The following is a 22,984-nucleotide window of genomic DNA, read 5'->3' on the forward strand; positions in this document are numbered from 1 at the left end:
ACCGCGCTCTAGCCGGCCTACTAGACGATATCTATATAGTATATCTAGACGATATCCTAATCTATACTTATAGCGATAGCCTAGAAAGCTACTAGGCTACCGTACGTAGAATCCTTAACCGCCTATAGGCCGCCGACTTGTTCTATAACATTAAGAAGTGCACCTTCGCTACTAAAGAGGTCGCGTTCCTAGGTTTTCGCGTTAACCGATAGGGGGTCGCTACCGACCTAGAGAAGGTGTCTACTATTACGGAGTAGCCGATACCTAAGTCGATTTAAGAAGTGCAATCCTTCCTTAGATTTGCTAACTTCTACCGACGCTTTATCGATAGATATTCGAAGGTAGTCGCCCTAATTACCGACCTCCTTAAAAAGGATATACCGTAGAATTAGGGAGCTAGATAGTAGGGCGCTTTTAAGCTACTAAAGAAGCGGTTTACGACCGCGCTAGTGCTACGACACTTCGACCTATTAAAGGACCTTCGCTTAGAAACCGACGCCTTAGATTTCAAGCTATTAGGCATCGTTTCCTAGCTTTAGGATAATAGCCTTTAGCACCTAGTAGCGTTTACCTCGAGGAAGATAATCGAGGCGGAACGGAACTACTAGACTTATAACTAAGAACTCCTCGTAATCGTATATTACTTTAGGACTTAGCGTTACTACTTTAGTAGCCTAGCGAAACCCGTCTAGGTCTTTACTAACTATAACAATCTTAAAACTATCTAGACGGTCTAACGGCTAAACCCTCGTTAAGTACGATAGGCTATATTCCTCGGAGGTTTTAACTTCGAGATTTACTACTAGGCTAGGAAGAATAATCCCGCCGACGGTCCGTTAAAGAGATAGGACTATTAGACCGAGAACTAGGCGGTAAACTAACTATTGCTAACCCTCTAGCGAAAACTGTTACTAGCAGATAGCGAAGTAATACCGTAGGTAGTTCGCGTTACTTACGCCCGGGCTATAACAACTAGTAGACTAAGGGAATCTACGACTAAGGAGATCTTAGGCTCCGCTATCGGAGAGAAGGCGGGAACTAAGAGCGAGACGTCCTAACTCGCTAGTGCTACTAAATATATATAGTGCGTGCTACGCTCGGTCGCTAGGATACTACTAGCTAGCGAAACTATATCGATAGACGTCTCGAGACCCTTCGTTAGCCTCGTCGCTTAGCTATAGCGCTGCGACGACTTTATCTAGTAGAAGAGAGATAAGCCGGGGGAACGAACGAATACTAGTAGGCTCTAGAAATAGAGATTTAATAAGAAAGGCCTACTTCGATATAAGGGTAGACTATATATTCTAGAGGAACAATCGGTCCGCTAGGAAGTCTTATCTATATACTACGATTTAAAACTAGCGGGCCACTTCGGCGCACTAAAGACTTTAGCACTAGCGTACCGATCGCTATACTAGCCGGAGATAGAACGAGACGTTAAGGAATACGTTAAAACGTATCCTATTTATTAGAGGAGTAAGGCGAATCGCTAGCTACCGTATAGAAAGCTCGCGAGCTTGCTAGTGCCCTCTAAGATCTAGTTAGAAATTAGCTTAGACTTTATTACTAAGCTACCGCTAGCGAAACATAAGGGCTCCGTATATAATAGCATCCTCGTAATTGTCGATAGGCTATCTAAAATAGCGTTATATATCCCTATATAGGAAACCTAGAAGACGCTAGACTTTGCGGAATACTTCTTCGAAAGGGTTATATCGAGATTTAGGATACTAGACGGGATTGTTACCGATAGAGGGTCGCTATTTACGTTAGGCTTTTAGACTAAACTCTGCTATTAGTACTAGATAAAACGACGGCTATCTACTACGTACTATCCTTAAACCGATAGCTAAACGGAAGTTTAGAACTAGACTTTAGAAGGTTACCTACGTTCTTTTATTAGCGAAGCGTAGACGGACTAGGTATAGCAACTGCCTTTTACTAAATTTGCATATAATAACTCTAAGCATTCTAGTATAGGCGAGACACCCTTCTTTATTATTAATAGTAAACACCTAAGATAGTCGGAACTATACGAGGACGTATAGCGAGAGGGGGAGGTACTAGTAGTAACGGATAGAATAGAATAGCTAAGAAGCGCGCGTAAGATTGCGACGGAGCACCTATATCGAGCGCAAGCCTACTAGCAGAAAGCGTACAATAGGCGGTATACAATACTAACGCTAGAGAAGAGCGACCTTGTCCTACTAAGTATAAAGAACCTAAAATTGCGTTAGCCTAGCCGTAAGCTAGGAATGCGATTCGTAGGGCCTTTCTAAGTAGAAAAAGCTATTAGAACGTAAGCGTATCGCCTAGCACTTCTATCTACCTACTAGATCTATAACGTCTTCTATATATCCCTATTACGCCCTTACTATAGAAGAGCCGGCGAAGAATAGGCGAATATAGCCGCGCCCGAGATTCTTCTAGATAGTACTAAGGTATAGGAGGTAGAGAAGATCGTCGATAAAAGAAGCAAAGATAGACAGACGTAGTATCGCCTACGCTAGAAGGGCTATAACGAGACGTATAATACCTAGGAAGGTAAAAAAAACTTTGAAAATATAGATAAGCTTCTCGAAGACTAGGAGAAAGCGAATAATAGGCGTAGAAAAGGAAAGAAGAAAAAAGGATAAGTATAGAATTATTGCATTACTATATAGTAGGGTAGCCGCAACCGGCTACTATTAAACTAAAAAGTTTATAAGAACACTAGAGCTCGACGAGTAGGCGGACCGCCTACGGAGCTATTATCTTATATAGAATAGTAGGATCTAGGCTCCTAACTAGGCCTTAATATAGAGGAAAGGGCCTTATAGCGCCCGAGCCGTTAGTAAGGCGATAGAGGTAAGTATATACGTAGCTAGTTATTGCCTTTAAACATCTTCTACGCCTAGAAAGCTCTAAGGCCTACCTACGTAGCAACGCCGGCAGCCTTAATAGCACTGCCTATAGTAGTAGTCGCTAGGGTAGGCTATTACTATAAAGTAGTAATAGTAGGCAGACCGCCTACGGAGCGACTAGTACTAATATTAACTAGTATACTACTATCTTCGTCGCCGATAGAGCTACGACGAGGAGTACGTAGAAGTAGCGTACTAGAGCGTATAGTACGTACTTCTATAAGGTCCTCGTCCTTATCTATATCGCTTAACTCCTAGATACTACTATTGCCGCGACGGCGGTATAGCTTAGCCTAGCGAGGGGTACGAGCGCGACGTAGAGGTAGCGAGGGCGAGCTAAGCCTACTAGACATAGCCGTAGGATTATAGGAGCTATCGGATAGTAGGCTGCCCTCGCTGTCGGTATCGCTAGAAGTAGAGAGACTATTAGGATCCTAGGAAACCTTAGCGGGCTAAGTGCGAGTACGCTTACGTAGCGATAGCGCGGCGATCTTAGTACCGCGAATATAGGTAGGAGGATTAGTACGACTAGTAAATACTACCTCGCTATCCTAATAACGTCGGATCTCTTACTAAACAGTAGTGCGACTACCGGTATCGTATAGAGTAGTACGCTTAATAGCCGTAAGAGCGGCCGGAGTGCGCTCTGCCTTAGGTAATAGTATAGGTACGCAGGCGCGACACTAGCGAGTAGGAGTAAATATATTAGGCAAGTCGTTAGTACTACTAAGCTTCTTAGGCGAACTACGGCTAGCTACCTCCTCTTCTAAATCTTCCTCGTCGCTAGAGGAGTCTACGCTACGTATACGCTAAAATTCCTTAGTAAGATTGCGGCATAGTACCTTCTTAGGAGATAGGTTAATCGTTAACTCGCTACCGAGGGCGTCGCGCTAGCGAACGGTGTTGCTAGAGCTAGAGCTAGAGCTGCCTATATAGAGGATAGAACGAGGACTGCCTACGGAACGACGGCGGGAACGGTAGACTAACGTAACGTATTTGTCCTCTAAATTAGTAAATACATCGCCGTAGGTACGCTTAGTAGTAACTAGCGTAGCGTTAAGTATAGCTAATAGGAGAGGCGTACCCTAGTCGGAGCGCGGACGACGCTTGCTTAGAGTAATAGGTAGTTAGTTCTACTACTCGTTTACAATAGCGCAATCTAGGCGGTCGTTAGTACGTACGGCGTACTCGGATAGATGCTAATAAGGTTAGTAATATTACTGTAGGCAGACAGGGGGCAGAACATACCGCGAGAGAGCCTAAGACGCGCGATAAAGTACGCTACGAGGGGTAATTGCTAGAATCGAGTAGCTACTACGCTAGTACTAGGCTCTAATAATCCTATATAGAACGAGGCGGCTATATATTAATGCTCTATACGAGACTACTACGGTTTAACTCTACCTCGACTAATCGAATAGTACGGTTTAGAGTACATATAGCTAGGAATAGTATACGAGCCGTAGTCGTAGCCCGACGAGAGGCGCGAACGATAGTATAGCGCTTATTAGTATTATTAACGCCGTCGGTAAGATAGTCTACTACGCGACGATAATCTAAATAGAGCTAACGGACACAGTTAATGCGGCCTTGCTAGGCGGGACCTAACTATAGGAGGTTAGTAGGCGGACCGACGGCGGTATCGAGAAAACGTACCTCCTCGTAGCCCCCCTTATATAGGCGTTAGCACTTATTATACGCTCGATAAGCTACGCGCTTGTAAAGCGCACCTCCGGCGAGGGACTTAGCGTAGCGCTTATAAGAGATAACTATAACTGCCGCGGTCGTAGCGAGGTCTTTAGGTCGCTACTAGTAGTTAGAATCCTCCGATAAGGCCTCTACTAGCTTACGAATTTCCTAATAGCTACTACGGCCGTTAGGGCGATAGCCCGCAATATAGGCGCTAGCTATACTATAAGTCTCCTCCTAGTAATAAGCGGGTCGATAGGGGAATGTAGGTTAGGGCTATAGCGAAATAGAGGGTAATATAGTAGCGGGGCGCTTACGATCGCGAAGTGTATATAGGTATAGGTGCGAGAATAGAACGAGGGCGCGTCGCCTTATTATAAGGGTCTACGCGTTACTACCTACGGAGCGATAGCGGAATAGCGGCTAACCTAGCAACTACGTAACTAAAACAAACAACCTAACTAGCAATAGGATTATAAAGCCGTACGCGTATCGCCCGTACTAGTAGAGAGCAATAGAAATATAAGGAAATAGGAGAGTCCTAGCTAATAGGCGCGCTATATAGGCGTATAGTAGTAATATCGAAAGAGGGGCCTATACGCTATATATAAAGCTTAGCCGGCTAGAGCGGCAGAGCGGCCCGAAAGCCTAGCCTTAGGCATCGAGACCCTAGATATCGTAGGCGGGCTGCCTACGGGCTACGATAGCATCTAGCTTATATGCTAGCCGGTATCGCGACGCATACCGGAGTAGGTAGGCGGTTTAGCTACTAAGGACACTAGCCTAGAGAGGAGGCGCCTATAAAGATCTTAGTAGTAGGCTAATAGAATCGGTCTATTCCCGTAGGAGTCGCGATAAGCCGAGCTTTTCCCGACGGACTAGAGTCCGACGGCGGACCCCCGGTAGGCTACGTCGCTTAAGCCTATAAAGGCTACGTCGCTTACCCCTATCGGTAGGAATAAAAGAGGCACTACGCTTCCCTCTCTTTTAGATTTCCTAAGATTATTCTAGTATTGCGGATAGAGGCTATTATATTGCTATATAACCTAATACTCGTCTTATATACCCTTACTTCTAACGATATCCTAACAAACGCTTACCTAATCGACTAGTTCGAGGACTCCTAAATTACGGATAAGCAGATTAGTTAGATAAAACTATCCCTAATATTGCGAATGCCTACGTAGGTCGCGCCGATAGTAAAGCGACTCTAGCCTAATAATAATAAAGAGAAATAGCTACAGCGAGATATGTAGCCTATAAGACGATAGCCGCTAAGAGGAGGTAGAAGGCCGAACTACGCGGAAGATAGCGACCCTAAGTCTATTAAGAAGGTTACCTAACCCGACGCCTAGGAAGCGTAGATAGGTTAGTCGGCTACCGATATAGACCCGAACTAGCTAACTTCGCTAGCAAGTAAAAATGCTACGTTAAGCGAATCGATTAGCTTAGACGCATATCGCTTCTACGATAGCGGTAGCTACGACGCCCGGAAATAGGCTAAGACCTTAGGTCTACTAACCGTATCTAACGCCCGATCGCGTAAACTAAAGGCTAGGGCGCTTATCCCGACGGTAAGACGCCTTACTAAGGAGGAGATCTAGCGATAGCGAGATACTCTAGCCCTACTAAATATATAGGTAGGGGCGCATCGTAGAATCCTCTATAACGATACCTTACCGTCCTTTTTTACTACGCTACGTTTCCCTCTAATTACCGCGAATCGGTACCTCGATCTATAGCTATAGGTTTTTCCCCTATTAGGAGAAATCTAAGAAGTTTTCCGGGAAAATTACCTAGACAGATCTTGTACGTATTATAGACCTAGACATTAGGCCTAAGAGGCTACTTTATCCTTCTCTTATACCCTTACTTCCGACTATTCTAGCGCCTTCTATCTATTAGACATACGCGGCTAGAATAAGGTTTGCGTACCCGCGCGACTGTTATTAAACATAGTATATAGAAGCTCGGACTATATCGCCGAAGTAATATTTCAACTATCGCTCGAATTAATAATAATAATAATATATACGGCTACGAGGCGCAACAAGTATACGAGGCGTATAACTATAGCTATCTATATTATAGTAATATTAAACAAGCATTATAAAGAAGCATTACTACCGATATAGCCGGAGGGTCGAAGTTTTAGTAGAAGCGCGGCGCGATAATATTCGGTTAGGAAGATACGCCTCTACTAGAGTATATGCCTCTACTAGGCGGTATCCCCGAAACGCCTCCGTCCGGCTAGGTAATAATATTGCTATAGCGCGGCAAAGACCCTAAGGGAATAGAATAAGGCAACGAAGTAGAGAATAGAGAGAATTCCGAGGTAATAGAAATAGATAGAGAAGATAGGTTTAATAACTATAAGGGAAATAGAGGACGGGAGCCTATTCCCGAGAATAAAGAGAATAAAAATAAAGAGAATAAGAATAAAGAGAATAAAAACGAAGAAAATGAAAATAAAAAAACTAATAATAAGGAAGGGGAGCTTGTTTCTAGAACTAAGAATAAGGATACTACTAGAAATAGGGGAAATCCCGAGGATAGTTAATCTGCTACTCTAAATAATAGAGGAGTAGTAGCAAGGCAGGCTATACCTACTAATAGGGAAGAGCAAGGATAGGATAACGACGAGGCTAAGAAAGAGGTTTCCGATAACAGCGGAGAAGAAGAGTAGGGTTAGTAGGCTACTAAGAGATAGGCGCCTAAGACGAAGCGTCTTATTATCGCACTACCTAAGCCGGGCGAAATCCTACGTATACTATATCTAGACAAGGTGCCGAGGTTTTCTAATATGCTCTCGTATATCGATAGGGCTAGGTATAAGGCTAACGCTGTCTCGGACGTACTAGGCATACTAGTACGTTCTATTAATAGTATAATACGGCGCGAACACAAACTCCTATATAAGATTGCAACGAATAGTAGGCCGGAAAAGGCTTTAGTACTATAGTTACCCGTAGCTCCTATCTACGCTAAGCGGTATATAGCTTTCGGTACTCCTCGAATCGAGTATACGCTTATACCTTAGGTCTATAAGACGATTAGCGCCTTAGGCAATCGCCTATATTATATCTTAGAGACTAGCTATAACGCCAACGCGCCGTACTATTACGATACCTACGATTAGTAGGGTCGCGAACGCCTCGACCTCTATAAATAGAAGCTTTGCGACAGTATAGAGACTAAGGCTAGACGCTAGGTCTATCGTAAGGAATCGAAAGAAGAGGGCCTTAAAGACGACAACTATAAGGCCCTATAGATCGAATTAGAAATAGAGGGCGAGCGCGCTACGCGTCTCGCCGATATTAAGAAGGCCTCGAAAGCTAAGCTCGACTAGTATAAAAGGAAGTTTAGAAAAAAGGATAATAAGGGCTACGACGTATATAGTAACTATCTCTAGCCGGACCTCGCCTCTTTTAAAGACGAGTACGATTTCGACGCCGACGACGAGAAGCCTACCTAAGCTAGGAAGAAGGCTATCCTCGGCGCGCGTATAGTACTATAGGCAGATTAGCTTATTAACATTTTACCTAATAGACTAGCGGTATACCTCGTATCGGTCTAGCTATTATATTTTAGCCTTAACGAATTTAAGACGGCGCTTATTAACCTAGATTCTATATACAGTTCCGAAAAGTACGTAAATTAGTAATACGCCTCCCCTAGCGAATAGCCTAAGGCGATTTAGAAGAGTATAGGCGAGATCTATCCTTCTAGATAGATAAGGAAAGGCTAGAGTAGACCGAAAAACCCTTACTATAGTGCTAACGTACGCTTACTCGAGTAGGCGACCGCCGGTAATAAGCTACTATACGATATTAACGAAGGCGATTTCTCTACAAATAACTCGATCTTGTACGCCTCTAAGGCTCTAGAGGACCTTATAATACTAGACTACGCCGTCCTAAGATACGAGCGAGACAGTCTTACTTACGTAACGGCTTTTTAGACGATTTACTAAGGCGAAATAACGCCTATTACCGTCGCCTACTACGCGCTAGTATACTAGGTTACAGAAGGAGTATACTGCTTTGCAAACTATATAGAGGTAGCGAGTTATTTCGCCGGACTAATCGCCGACATAGTCGAGCGTTATAAGGCAGATCTAAGGTAGAGAATTGTCGCCGACCTCGAGTCTATCTACGATATCTTCCCTAAACCCTACCTAGCGCTAATTCTTTAGAGCAAATAGCTAAAAATATAGCGCTCGATATATATATAGCTAATTACAGCGCTTATAGACGACGAGAAGTAGCAATTAGAATATAGCGATATTACTAGGGATTTCGAGCGCGTTATTCGCAACTTTTAGATATAGTTAGGCCGTTTCCCGCTAGGCCTACGCGCCCTACTAATAGATCTAATATTAAGTCTTATACTAGCTACCTAAGGCATAATCTTCTAGGATATTTCTTTAGCCTACTATAAGGAAAAGGCTAAAATAATAACGAAGGACGGACACTAACGCCCGGCGATACTACTATATTCCGACTATATAAAGTAGAAGAAAGCAATCGACTAGAGGATATCTATATAGACTAAGAAATTCAAGGCTAAACTCTAAGAATAGAAGGCCTAGAAGCAGGCCGACGCAAAGGCTTAGAAAGCAGCCTAGAAAGCCGCGAAAGTATAGAAGGCCGCCTCTACCTCGATAGCTAGAAAGCGTAAGGATGCGCCTACGTCGGCCCTAACTGCCGCTAAAAAGGCTAAGTCTACTAAAGCCGATAATAGTAGAGCCGACCCGCTAACTACTACTAAAAAAGCTAAGTCGACTAAAGCCGACCCGCTAACTACTACTAAAAAGGCTAAGTCTACTAAAGCCGACGATAGCAAAGCCGAACTAGGTACTAAGAAAGGCAAATCTATAAAGGCGCCCGCCGGGAAGGCCGTAATAGTAGGAAAGGCTAAGTCTACTAAAGCGTAAACTGCGGCGCTAGAGAAAGCAACTAGTAAGGGCAATTTAGACTTAAGTAAGCTTATAACTCGCGTAGACGAGGAGATCTTACCTATAGACGCTGCCGTCTACGTAGGACTATCTCCCTAAGAGCTCCTTACGGATTCGACGATCCGCCTCCCTACGAGCTATTTCGACTTTCCGAGACTTATAATAGCTTTCTATAACGTAGACTTAGGGCGGGTGCTACCCGGTAATAAGCTACGTCTATTAAGGGAATAGGAGAAGGATTTTATCCGCCGCTTAGTAGCTTTTTACGAACTTAATACTAATACTAGCTAGCTTATCTTCGCGATGTTCCTAGATAAAGAATAGAAAGCCTACCTCTACTATCTAATACTAGTCGCGTTAAATTTTAACTACGAGTACGGAAACATTTACTTCTAGGTCTCCTAAATGCTAGTATCCGCTTAAGACAAGATCGAGAAGATTAGTAAAACCGACCCTTTCTCGAATCGAGATTTCGTTACTAGTATATCTAGAGACAATAGAGACGTAGATATAAACGCTTTCCGTAACTAGACGAACTAGATACTAAGTTACGCCTCTAAGCAAATAATAAACGTTATTTAACAAAACGGCGACTGCTTAATACTTTACCTAATAAGTAAGCTCCTTATATCGGCGGTACCTTTACTATTAAAGGCCGCTATCCTTCGGTACTAGATAAAGGCGCTCGTTCTAATAGACGGGAATAACGAGATCTAGCCTATACCCTAGGCGACTATCGTTTACTATAAGGGAGATAACGACGTTAGATAGCTGCTTAAGCACTTCGCGCGGGAACTCGACGACCGAAGCGGCGGACGCCTACTATAGCAAATCGCGACTAAGGATAACGGATACTCTAGGTCTACTATAGATAACGCGTTTTAGCCCCCTAGGGAGGATATTCTCGATAAGCTCGAGGCCGTAAAATAGCTATATTTCGTAGAGCTAATATATACCCGCCTCGTAAAGATAGTCTAGTAAATTCCGCCGGAGCCTACGTCTATCGACGATAGCCGTAGCTTACTAATCGAGGCGATATAGGACTATAAATAGGACGACGACGCCTTTCGGAAGGCCTTAGCTATATTATAAGGAAATTAGTAGGAGGATACCGACCCGTAAGAATTTAAGCAATACGTCGGCTTCTTCGTAAGAGCCGTCGGCGACGCGCTCGAAAATAGCGGTTATAATTAAGTAACAGACGACGAAGACCTCGCTAAACTAGACGCCGACGAGAGATTATAGTACGAGAGATATATCATATTATATTAGAAGTTCGGTACCGCGTTTACCTAACTACTAGAAGAGAATTAAAAAGAGGTTATAGACTACGGTAACTAATTCGACTAGGAAGGCACTGCCTAGAACGGCAAATTCGACCCTACTAATCTTAAGGATATTATAGAGTTTATAAATATACTCTCCGATTTCTAGTTAGAAGACGGTACTATTAAATACAATAACGAAGACGAGCCGACCGCAAGTCTACCTCTAATTATCGATACTATCTAGCGCATATTTGAAGAACCTAACTCCGCTACGAATGCGATTAAGGCTATAAAAGACCTACCGCTACTATAGTTCCTTAGGTAAGAGGAAAGCGACCTCTTTAAACTGCTTGCCGCGCTCTATAGAATCTAGATTAGTACGACCGAGCGGCGATAAGGGCCTATATAAGGCGCTCGGAAAGCTTACCGTAGAGACTTTTAATAGTCTGCATCCTACTAACAAGAAAAAGGGCCTCCGCTTTCTAGAACTGCGCCCTCTATAGTAAGGAGAACCTAATAACGAGCATCCTAGAGACCCCGTAGTTAGCGAATAGTAGTATTTCTTACACTCTCGCGCGTTAACGACCTAGCTAGAGGAAATAGGATATTAAGCATTAGCGGGTAAGGAAGAATTAGAATAGCGAGACGAAAAATAGGGGCGCATAGCCTAAAATCTCTTTTATTATATATGTAGATACTAAGTCTACTATCTACGTAGTCGCGGACATTTCGGGACTAGGGGATTCTATTACAAAGGTAGGCATAGGCATAGGCTAGGCAAGAGGCCCTAGCCTACTATAGTATATACTTCTCTAAGCCTAGATAGACTTAGAATAATTATCTACTTTATAATATACGATATATAACACTAAGTAGTAAGATAGAAAATAAGTAATAAATAAGGATATAAATAAGAGGACTTAGACGTATTAGAAAAAAGAAAACATATAATAAAAATAAATAAGAAAATATAAAATAGGTAAGTAAAACAAGTAAGATACTAAATAGAAAAACTATAAAACCGTTACGAAAACTTTTTTACCGATCGCGACGATCCTATCGATAGGATCGCTTAGGATCCTTAGAATCCTTAGGATCCTTAGGATCGTACGTTAAAGATCTTGTCTAACAGGATCGCCGCGATCTAGAAATTCCGACTACTCGCGATCCTGTCCGATAGGATCCTCGCGATCGCGAATTTCGGGACGGCCCGTCCCGAAATTCGAGGGCAAGGAACGTAAAGGACGCGGGGCAAGTTAGAGCCCGACTGCTACTACTCCGTATACTACTACTACGAGGAGGTATTTCGGGGTATTGCGTACTAATATAGGTCAAATTTAGCGGTTTCGTAGGTTTTTTTTATAAATAAATTTTTTTCGTTAAGGTTTCGTTAAATGCAGCCGATATTTCGTTAAGGTTTCTTTCAAAAGCCGACGCTTAATAAGCAGAACTTTGAAAAAAAGTACACTCGAAACACTCGAGATTCTTTTCTAGATTCTAGGATAATTACTAGGTATTAAGACTTCAAAATTTATAATACTCTTATTAGTAGGTAGAACTTTAAGTTCTATTTTTTAAATTTCTAAAAATAGTAAAGTATAACTTAGAAAAGCCAAAATACTATATTGCTTATTTCTGTTCCCTAGCTTTAGTTTCGTAGAAAAACTATAAATTTTATATTTTTTTAAAATAATATACTAAAAATAGAGTACCTTTTTACTATATTACTAAGCTATAAACCTACTAGAAAAAAAGATAAATTAGAAGCAAAATGTCTAGAAAAGCGATTTTCTTTCCTTTATATCTTTTTATCTAGAAGGTTTACAGCTTAGTAATATATAACAAAAATGTTCTATTTTGAGTGTAGTATTAGGCAAAAGTCTAACTTTTATAAGTTACCTATTTATCGTTCTAGGATAGCTTAGGATCGCTCGGGATCGCTCGGGATCGCTCGGGATCGCTTAGGATCGCTCGGGATCGCTCGCGATCGCTCGGGATCGCTCGCGATCGCTAGGATCGATAGGATCGTCGCGATCGGAAAAGAAGTTTTCGTAACGACATTAAAGAAAAAAATTAAAAATGGTTTTTTTAGTAGTATAAAAAGTAGTAATAGATATAAAAAATTAGAGAAAACTAGAATAAAAGTAAGTAATATATATAAAGTTAAAAATAAAAAAGTAGTATCTAAAATACTAGAAAAGAAAAATAGTAATACAAAAATATAAAAATACTTATTTCTAATAAACTATTCTAATAGAACTAAATCGTATAATAATAGTAATAGCTTCGAGGTCTAGCTTCGAGGTCTAAAGAACCGAATTAGCTTAGTATATATAAGGCGAAAGCTTCGCTCGCACTCCTCTAGGTACGCGCTAGCCGCCTAGGAGCACATTTTATAACTAAATAATAGCTAAAATTGTTGAATTTACTATAGAAAAGGCAGCAACAAGTATACTAGTAACGATATTACTAGCTATAGGTACTAGGTATTCGCATTTGCTAACTAATTAGTAGGCTTCCCGAACGACTCGTATAGACCCTAGGTAGGCACTCTTACCTTAGCACAGGCCGCGCGACTAGCAGGCACCTTCTCGTAGTGCGCGGTATAAGTAGCTGTTCGCCTATAGCGAAACTAAGACCTGCCTCTAGACACGATATCGCCGCCTCCGCCCTACCCCTAGATACGACGCTATCGCGCCCCTAACCCGAGGCCTATCGACGACGCGACAACGGCTTTATATACCGACGACGATAACGACGATACGGGTTAAAATACGGCCTTATATAGCGGTTTGCGCCCGCTACTTTTAGCCGTAACGATACGATCGCGACGAGGAGATTCGTTCTCGCGTACCTCGACGACGTAAAATAGCCCCTTTTTAAACGAGAATTTCGAGACGACGACGACTACGGCGTAGTAACCCGTATACGACGACGGCCTACTCGAGTACTAAGAAGGAGGATACTACAGGCTAATAGAGTCCCCGGTCTTTATATAGTTTACGAACCGCTCGATATAAAGAAGAACGGATAGGATCTAGTATCTAAAATCTAGATAATATAAGACGAGTAGCCCTCTTATACTATCTAGACGATATATACCCTTCGAAACGGCGTCTATAGATAAGGAGAAGGCGACGATCTTAGCAACCGCGCGTAACGCTTTCGGCGGACGACGATAAATACCCTATCTCTCGCTCGAGTAGTAGTAGACCTACTCGCGACGATAAGACCGAGACTACTCTAGGTTACTACTTAGTAAAAGAAGGCGAGGCTACGCGGACAGCCGCAGGCTAGATTAGGTCAAAAATCAGAATAAAATAAGGATCTCGAAGAGACTATACGACGAGGAGGATTTATACGGATATTTGTTTCCTTTATAGGGCTACTTTTACGGAGTTGTTTATATTCTACGTCTTATACGATACTTCTATATAGTTAGAGTCTGGCATAGCGCCCTAGGGCAGCTGGTCGCTATACGCGGCACTCGGATTAGCCGAGGAACGGACTATAAATGGAATTAACAACAACAACAACAACACCTTGGCACGGTAATGCAACGCGAGAACAAAGAGAACGCCTTCTGTACTCCTCGGGTAATAATGACTCTGCGCTTGCTTCTAAACATTTACACCGTCCATCTGAGAGGCCAGACACCCGGTATCTCACGGCCGAAGTGTTGATCAATGCCAGTACGGTCGGAAAGACACGCTTCCTATTCTTGCCGAATGTGCCCTAATATCGGACTCTTCTTTTCATCCCTCACCTTCGTAGTCCTACTCCTACCCGGCATAGATCCTCTTCTGACCTCACCTTTTCATGTTCCATTTGCCTCCATTGCAGGACTCAAATACGCCGGCCACGTCCACGAGCGGCGAGATGGTGAGTAAGTCACTCGGACCTTTTGCGGGATGGACCGGGGGTCATTAGGTCTATTCAGAACGGAAACGTGCACTTTGATGAGTCGATGTTGCACGCGTGCCTTTCGGCCAGTAGTGAGATAGCATCTATCGGCCGCCCAAAAGGAATTCATGCGAAATCAGGGCTGTTGCTAGGATTATTCATGCCGCCCAAAAGGAAATGGTCATTTTCCTTATCTGGCTGTGGCCTCTTCTTTTCCTTTCCCAGCCCAATGTTTCGTAAGCCGGCAAGAGTCAACGACGTTGAGAAGTACACCATACGTCCATCTCAACAGATTGCGACGGCGGCCGAACGCCCTGCCACGGGTTTCGTTAGACTTGGCCAAAAACTCATTTCCTTCCCTGCAGTGCATCTGCCCATTGCATGACGACTATTTTGAACGTTGAGGGTGAACGCGTAACCATCTTCTTCGAAGACTCATACTCACTTCGACTGTACAGCTGATATATGCACAGATTAGAGCTTACAGATGAACGAGAGATTCAGGCGTATGACAGCAGCTCGCCTGATTGCATACAAACAGCAAATTTTCTCATTATCCGAAACACTAGAATTTAAGCACTACCCATTACGCATCTCGAGCCGAACTCGTGGCTAAGATATCAAACAGTAGCAGCAATCTCCTTCTTGTGAGCTTTCATACCTCCTTTTCGCTTTTGATGAACAGAAACAACCGGAAAACATCTCCGAGATGGCTAAGATGTAGGGCGATGTGCAAGCCTGACCAGCACGCTCACTGCTCTGGTTACAAAGCTGCCAAGATGAAATAGCAACCTTGATAACATGCCTCCCATCCAACGACATGGGCAAGATCCCAAGCGTAGCTTAAATGTAGACAGCGAGCAAAAGGCGTGCCTTGCCGGCAGCGTAGATTAGAGCGAACGTATGGCGATGATACTTTCGGTCCAGAATCATGGGTATGAGGCGAAAATCATTCTTCGCGGCTGAGGCAGCAGAGCAGTTGATCAGCGGTATGCGCCTCCATAGTCTCCACGGCCCATGTATGGGCGGTCATTGCCGTATGGGCGAGGTGGGCCTTGACCAAAGTGATGGTCGCCTCCATAGCCGCCATTGTTGCGGTGCATCGGAAGGCCAGCTGGTGGACCTGGACGGGTGGCGACAGCAGGGTTGCAGCAGAGCATGGCAACGCGCGATCCGTACTTGGAGCCACGAAGCGAGACCATGTGCTTGCGAATGTGTGCGGCGACGATCTCACGACGCTCTGGATCACCGTGCGTGAGAATGTACTGAATGAGATAGTTACCGAATTGGTCGCCAGAGATGTCAATTAGTGGCATGCGTGGACGGTCTGGACGAGCTTCGCAGACGCGATCAAGGTAGCGATCAAGGAAGTCGCTGCCGCCGATCTTCAGGCACTTCTCAACGACTTTAGAAGCAAACTGGTCCATGCTGTACTCGGAGGCGAAGCGAATGACATGGTCAATGGCGCGGGTACGATCTGGGATCGAGCCGTGTTCGCAGATGTGCTGGATGCACCAGTTACCGAACTGGCCGTGGGCAACGACATCAATGCTTGAGAGCACCTCGTTTATGCAAGGGCGCTTGTCCTCTTCAAGACAGTTCTCGAAGATGTTCTGGACAACGAGACTGCCCGTCTCGCCGAGCGCGACTTCATGCCACATGCCTCGAAGTGCTTCGTTGACGTACTTCATGATCTGAGGAGGCGAGTCGCTCCAGCGCAGCTCGAATAGCTTCTGCCAAACGTGGCAGGCATAGCGATGGATGACAGTCTCTGGGATTCGGCGAAGCAGCTCGTGCACCATGATGGCCTTGTACTCCTCTGGCACACAATCGAAAGCCTTCTGCACAACATGGCATCCGAAAGCATCCATACTGAGGTTGAGCGTGTTACCGCGAATGGCTTGTGCGATGGCAACAACCTGCTCTGGGGTGCCGTGCTCGAAGCAGCGCTGGACCAGGAAATTGCCGAAGCGGTTGACCATGAGTGGGTAGGCCTGATCGATGATGGCCTGCACGATCTCGAACTTCTGCTCACCTGTGCCTTGCTTGAGTTTCTGCTGCAAGAAGATGGATGCCTGCTGATCATTGTTGCAGACGATCTTATCGACAATGTACTTCCAGTTGCAACTCATGTTGCGATCAAGTAGACGGCGATAGTTGAGAGGCTCCGTGGTGCTCGCGTACGTGAGCGCCTGGTGTTGCGGCTGCATGGCCCACTGGCCACGTCCGACGCCAAATTCTGCGGCGGTTGCAGACAGTCGCGTGCCGACCGGAGCTTGCTGAGGGTAAGCGGCATTATTTGGCGGTGGAAAAGGCTGCTGTTGCTGGAACGGCATTGGGGTGATTGGAGGCGTGTAGCCATTGCGGCTGTTGAAGCTCGAGTTGAAGCTCGACTGTGTGCGCGCAAAACCTGGCATACCATCGAATCTACGAAAGGTCAGTGGCGTGTACGTTATTGGTGGGCGAAGGAGGTGAGTTGAGGTGAGGCGAGCGGAGACTTACGACTGCTGAGACATATTGAAGCTGCCACGCTCGAATGGACTCGTGGGTCGGCTGTACTTAGCGGCCTGGACAAGACCATTCGTGGATGGCATGAATGCTTGATCAGGAATGTTGGCAGCCAGGTGTTGAGCAGCTGGGAAAGGAGAGCCGATTGCTTCCTGCATGGTGTGCTGTGCCAGACGAGACTGAGTGAGCTGAAGACCCATCTCTGCCATACGCTCATTGGCCTGCTGTAGCTGCTTCTGGAGATGAAGCACCTGGGCAGAGTCCGGACGGCCATCGGAGGTTTCGGTGGGTGGCGTCTGAGCATATGGGTCGGTGGCCGACGATGAGGTGCTCTTGTTCTCATCAAGCTCGCGCTTCTGGCGAGACAAGAGGTCTTGTTGCAGGTTGAGCTTGCCGAGGATGTCGGTCATTGGAGCAGCAGAGACAGTCATGTTGGACTTGGGCTGATAGATGTCGGCGGATGCGGGTAGAAATGGGTTGAACTTGTTAGCTGGCGGGAGGCGAGCTTGTGGAGGTGGGCCGCGATTTGCAAGTCGTGACGTTGTCAGTGGCAACGGCAGAGCGGTCGAAGTGCGCTTCAGTCCAAGCTGTTAGAGCAACAGGTCAGCCAAGAGGGACGAATGGGAGAGAAATGCGAAGCGCACCTGGTCGTTGGTATTCTCATCATAGATGCTGAATGATGCAGACGCCTTCTTGGTCGGAGATCCGGTCCACTCCATACTGATGCGGCGGATGGGCGTGCTGGCTAGATCTGGTTGTGATGGCGACGCGATCGCTGTGTGCGTGTGCGTGTGCGTGTGCGTGTCGGCGCAGCAACAAGAAGGTGGCGGCACGCGCTCGATAAGATGCCAAGATGGTCAAGAGTACGCGTGTGGTCGAGGGTGTCGATGTCGATGACAACGTGTTGAAGCGCCGGAAGCCAAGGTTGATGTAGGTGCGATGCTGTGCTTCGCCGATGGGAAAGAAGGCGTTGCTTTGAGGCGCTTGCCGCTGCAGCGTTTGCTTCGAAGACCCCGAAACGGAAAGAGCGGCGATGCTGGTGCAGTCGCAGGATCGCAATTGGAAGCAATCGTGGCGCGAGGGAAAGAGGGCAGGCGAAGGGTCTAGAGCGAACACGCTCGACAATAGCAAGAGCGCGTGAGGAGCAGATCAATGGGGGCAAGTGCTTCAATAGATGCGAGCAATCACAGCCGACAATGCATGCAGCAGAGCAGGAGACAACCCCTTTGATGGCGATCTGCCTCCCTACTACATGTACTTTTCCACTGTCCCGATGTCCCGATGCTATTGCTGCCAATTCTCCTAGCCCGAAAGTCCAGGAAAGCTTCGCCGACAGACTCCACAATGGCAATGGCAATCAGGCTGTGCGATGCAGCCATGAGCCTTCAATCGGGTAAGGTATGCGTCTAGGTCTAGGACGAGTAGCCGTGTGCTGCCAGCCACTCGCGAATGTTCTCCAAGTCACGCTCTTTGTATTGCGCACTGCTCTTGATGGTGTCGCTGACCACAGCAAGGCCTCGGTCGAAGCCAGTGTTGTCCTTGCCGGCAAAGAACTGTGCGATGTCCCTCTCAACGTCGGAGCTGGCGAACTTCTGCAAACTCATCCTCAAGAAGCGCTCGAGCACCACCATATTTCCTCCCAGCTTCTCGCGAATCATTGGCCACTCCTGTTTGATGTATGCCCACACGGTATCGCGGACCTTGGAGTTGTTGCCAAGCGAAGCTCCTACAGTGTGCAAATCTTGTGTTGCAACATTGCCAGCGAAGGCAAACTTTAGATAGTCGATTGCCAAGTCGCGTGTTTGAACCTGTCCCATGGATTGAAGTGTAATTTCGCGACCGTCAATGGACGTGGTCGTCAAAAACTCCTTTTGCACCGTCTTGTACGCACCTTCTCCCCCATTCTTGATCGCGATCTTGAAGACCGCAGCTCTTAGCGATGGGTGAATGGCCTTTGCGTCGCCATCAAAGTGTTCCTTGAAGCGCTTTTGAGCTTCGGCAACGACTTTCTCATGCCCAACAAGACCTGCTGTGGCGATCAAGAGAGCTCGCAATTGTCCTGTCAGATAATCCTCGCCAGGCGCGAAGTCCCAGCCGATCCTATCTGTCGCCGCAGTCACGAGCTTGAGCGTGTAGTTTCGTAGACCTTCTGACACTTGCTTGTCGGTAGCGAAGATACGACGAATCTTTCCAAGACTGGCGAGCACCTCAGACCAAACGAGGTAGTTTGCTTCCGTAACGAAGCCTTCCAGGAAAGACAGGACAGCTGCCGTCGTGCCATTTCCAGCAACAGCCAAAGCAGCTGCATCACCAATGAGGCCAATTTTGTCCTCGACTGAGAGCTTGTCTAAATGCCGGGACAATTCGACAAGTCGTGGCGGTGGCAGATTTGTGCGATAGAAACCGGTCTGGTCCGCGTTGACTTTGTAAAAGCTGGTATCGATGTCACGGTACGTATCTTCTTTCGTGGTAAGCGCTTCTCTCTGTGCGTCGGTAGCCTTGGGACCGGTCTTCAGTCCAAGAGGAATCCACCAGGTAGTCGTATCTTCTTCAGGCTTCACCTCGCCAGAAGTCAAGAACCTTGATTGCTTGACGCTGATTTGGCCTGGCTCTTCTGCAACCGTGACTACTGGGAAGCCAATCTACACAACGTCAGCAATCTTGCCGCCGATAATCGATCGAGAAGAGACCTACTTTTCTGATCCATGGGTCCATGAACGTTGTCACGTCTTGTCCTGAAGCCTTGCTCAACGCCGACCAGAGGTCGTTGGTCTTGGCATTTGAGTACTGGTGAGCCTTCAGGTAGTCCGAAACTCCTTTCAAGAATGTTTTCACGCCGAGGTGCGCAGCGAGCATGCGAATCACTGAGCTACCCTTGAGGTAGGAAATGTGGTCGAAGATTTGATCGACTTCCAAGGCATTCTTGACAGGCACTTCGATTGGGTGACTTGTGCGAAGCGAATCCAGTTGAAAGGCCATCTGCATCGAGTCTGTCACGAATTGACCCCAGACGTTCCAGTCAGGATGCAGATGGTCAACGGCGTACCATCCGACCCAGGTAGCGAATCCCTCATTCAGCCACAGCTCGTTCCACCAGTCCATAGTCACAAGATTTCCGAACCATTGGTGTGCAAGTTCATGAGCTACGACGTAGACGACTCGGTTGCGGTATTTCTGATCGGAAGCGTACTCGTCGAAGAGAACTGCGGTTGTGCGGTAGGTGATGAGACCCCAGTTCTCCATCGCACCGTGAGACTATAAAACATCGGTCAGCCAAGTCAGGAGCAGAGTATTGTGCCGCCAAAAGGAAGACTTATAATGGGCTGGCGATGATCAGCCGCCCATGTCAGTGAACAGGCTCAGCTTTGGAAAGACTTACGAATTCGTGCACGGCAAGCAGGTCGACCTTTGGAAGCGGGTAGTCGATGTCGAATACCTGTGTCAGATTAGTGGCAAGCTTTCGGTAATGGAACGTTGGTCTGGGCTATCGTGAAAAGGCATACTTCGGAGAAATAATCCACGATTTGGTGAGCGCTCTCCAGAGCAAGCTGGCCTTGCTGCTTGAGGCCCTTGGTGGTGTATACTCTCACCGGCAAGCTCTTGCCATTGTATTTGCGTCTTGTGAAGTCCTCTACATATTCGAAGTCGCCAAAAGCCCACGCCAACAGGTAGGTGGACATGATTGGTGTTCTCTCGAAGCTCACAATCTTGTGTCCATCCTTGCTCCTCCGTGTCCGCTTCTCTGACATGTTGCTAAGAGCTACTAGATCGTCGGGAATCTCAATCTCAAAATCGAAGGAGCTCTTCAAGTTGGGCTCGTCAAAGCATGGGAATGCTCGTCGGGCATCCGAGCTCTCAAACTGTGTTGAGAACATGTAGTGATTCTCCGCATCTTTAGCAACGCCCTTTGCTGGCTCAGCTGCTGGCTTGTACTTCGAGCGGTAAAAGCCCGCCATTGAGTTGTTCATAGTACCCTCGAAGGAGATTGAAAGCACAGCTTTGGGAGATTGTGGCAGCTCTTGATCGAATGAAAATGTAGCTCGCTGATTCTTCTCGTCGAACGCAATCCCAGATGCCTTGATCGATGAGGAATTCTTCCCTGAATCTGCTCCAATCTCGGCAGAGTGGAGTTTCAACTCGTGCGTATTGAGCGTGATGCTGGTGACAGTCTTCTTGATCTCCAGCTCAATCTCGACCTTTCCTTGATATGTCCATGGCTCACCAGGAGTCAGGTCAGTCAGAGAAATGGCGTAGTTGATGGGCTTGACGTCTGCTGGCAGGACGTCTCTATCGGTGGCCATCTTGACCAAAGTACTCGATGCGTGGCTCGAGCAGGGTCGGATGCTGGCTGCGGGTTGGGAGACTGGAGCAGAACCAAATCTTGGACGTGCTTTCGAAGATCGAAAACAACTTCTATGTGTATGCAAAGTCCTTCGCTCGAATCGATTGGCTGCTCGGCTCGATGGCTGGTAGAGGAAGGCAGATGCGATCTTGTTGCTAGGCAATGTATGTGCCCCGCTAGGATGGAGGACTTGGAGCTTGGGCGCGAGATGGAGCCACGAAAAGGCGCGTGGAGCAAGCAACATGCGAATGTGCCGCAGTTTAACACTCCAGGGACCAGAAGCAAACAGGCAATGGTAGCACGACTGCAGCAGGCACGCAACTGCGATCGGAGCTGTTCGGCCAAGCCTGAACGCTGTTCGGCATCCGATCAAATCGGCACGTGACCATACGAGAGACAAATAGCAAGTAGCAAATCGAATAGCAGTGCTAGGTTGTCAATTGTACATACTGTCGCAATCTTGTCCTATTGCGCGCTCTCAGCGGAGTCGTAGGGTATCTTGTAGACTGAGCCCGTGTCCCTCAACCGATGTAAATGCTCATCAAAACGCCCTTCTATGCCGTCATGTCTCTCGTGGCCACATTATCTGCCATGCTGATGCTCCTGTTCTTCATATCCGTACGACTACTCCGAGGCAAGGTATGCGAAGTTGCCGTTTGTCCAAGAGATTTCGTATCCATTCGAACGCACTTAGACCATTCGGTAACGTTGTGATTACAGCCGAGCCAGCCTCCGATGCCATCCTGCTCCTCACATTGTCCATCGCTGAGCTTGCTAGTGATCCGCCAGTACCGTTGATTGCCGAGACGGCCAGGCTCGCCGTCTCTAAAGCCACCTCGGTAAAGGTTGAGTTTCCTCCCAGAAACGAGGCCACTGTTTTCGTAAGGGCTGTCGCATTACCATTCCACCGCGGCTCGAACCAATCTGCGCTGAAGTCGAAGATCGAGAAGACGAGAACGAAGAGGAGGATGCTGCAATATACGCATGGTCGTTGAAGCCAGTAGAATGCGCTGAGGAAGCAGAGGATATAAATGGGGCTGGCGCTCGATATGAAGACGAGGAGTGGCAACCACTGTGTACGAATCAGCATGACCTCTCAACCTCTGTCCTCCGTCTTTCTCACGCTACGCAAACAAAACATCTTATCGTTCTGATCAGAATAGAAGACTGGCTAGCAGGCTGGCTGAGAAAGTGTCGGAAGCCGAAGGAGGACGAATCGACTATCGCATCTCTGAGCCGGAAGTGGCTTGTTGAGCAAATTTAAATCTATACGTCGGCCTGGGGAGGTTGTGGAATTGTTCGAAGGCAAAGGTCGCGTGCGGCGAGAGTAGAGTGCAGTGGAGCCTGCAGCGCAGCAAGCATGCAATCAACATGCAGGTCACGTGTTGCTGCGCACGTCGGACTCGGATCAAAG

General features: G+C 46.5%; 4 protein-coding genes across 4 annotated transcripts; all 4 read right to left on the reverse strand.

The window, feature by feature from the left end:
- Positions 1–4,459: 4,459 nt before the first annotated feature.
- Positions 4,460–14,824, reverse strand: MYCFIDRAFT_171984 (uncharacterized protein; the record flags this gene model as incomplete). The annotated part of the gene is made up of 6 exons (XM_007925367.1): positions 4,460–4,469; positions 14,360–14,425; positions 14,452–14,532; positions 14,584–14,649; positions 14,681–14,771; positions 14,794–14,824. The coding sequence occupies 6 exons, from the start codon at positions 14,822–14,824 to the stop codon at positions 4,460–4,462; spliced, it is 345 nt and encodes a 114-aa protein (XP_007923558.1).
- Positions 14,825–15,249: 425 nt separating this feature from the next.
- On the reverse strand, positions 15,250–17,056 carry MYCFIDRAFT_151195 (uncharacterized protein; the record flags this gene model as incomplete). Its single annotated transcript, XM_007925368.1, has 1 exon — positions 15,250–17,056. One exon carries the CDS (start codon positions 17,054–17,056, stop codon positions 15,704–15,706), a length of 1,353 nt encoding a protein of 450 aa, XP_007923559.1. The 3' UTR covers positions 15,250–15,703.
- A 1,378-nt stretch (positions 17,057–18,434) lies between these two features.
- Positions 18,435–21,529, reverse strand: MYCFIDRAFT_88299 (uncharacterized protein; the record flags this gene model as incomplete). The annotated part of the gene is made up of 4 exons (XM_007925369.1): positions 18,435–19,870; positions 19,923–20,483; positions 20,608–20,664; positions 20,732–21,529. 4 exons carry the CDS (start codon positions 21,527–21,529, stop codon positions 18,641–18,643), a joined length of 2,646 nt encoding a protein of 881 aa, XP_007923560.1. The 3' UTR covers positions 18,435–18,640.
- Positions 21,530–21,986: 457 nt separating this feature from the next.
- On the reverse strand, positions 21,987–22,882 carry MYCFIDRAFT_88301 (uncharacterized protein). The gene is made up of 2 exons (XM_007925370.1): positions 22,694–22,882; positions 21,987–22,642 (listed from the first exon to the last, which is right to left on the reverse strand). Exons 1-2 carry the CDS (start codon positions 22,709–22,711, stop codon positions 22,181–22,183), a joined length of 480 nt encoding a protein of 159 aa, XP_007923561.1. The 5' UTR covers positions 22,712–22,882; the 3' UTR covers positions 21,987–22,180.
- Between the last annotated feature and the right edge of the window lie 102 nt (positions 22,883–22,984).

Source organism: Pseudocercospora fijiensis, assembly GCF_000340215.1.
Source record: "Pseudocercospora fijiensis CIRAD86 unplaced genomic scaffold MYCFIscaffold_2, whole genome shotgun sequence".
In the NCBI taxonomy this organism is placed as follows: Eukaryota; Fungi; Ascomycota; class Dothideomycetes; order Mycosphaerellales; family Mycosphaerellaceae; genus Pseudocercospora; species Pseudocercospora fijiensis.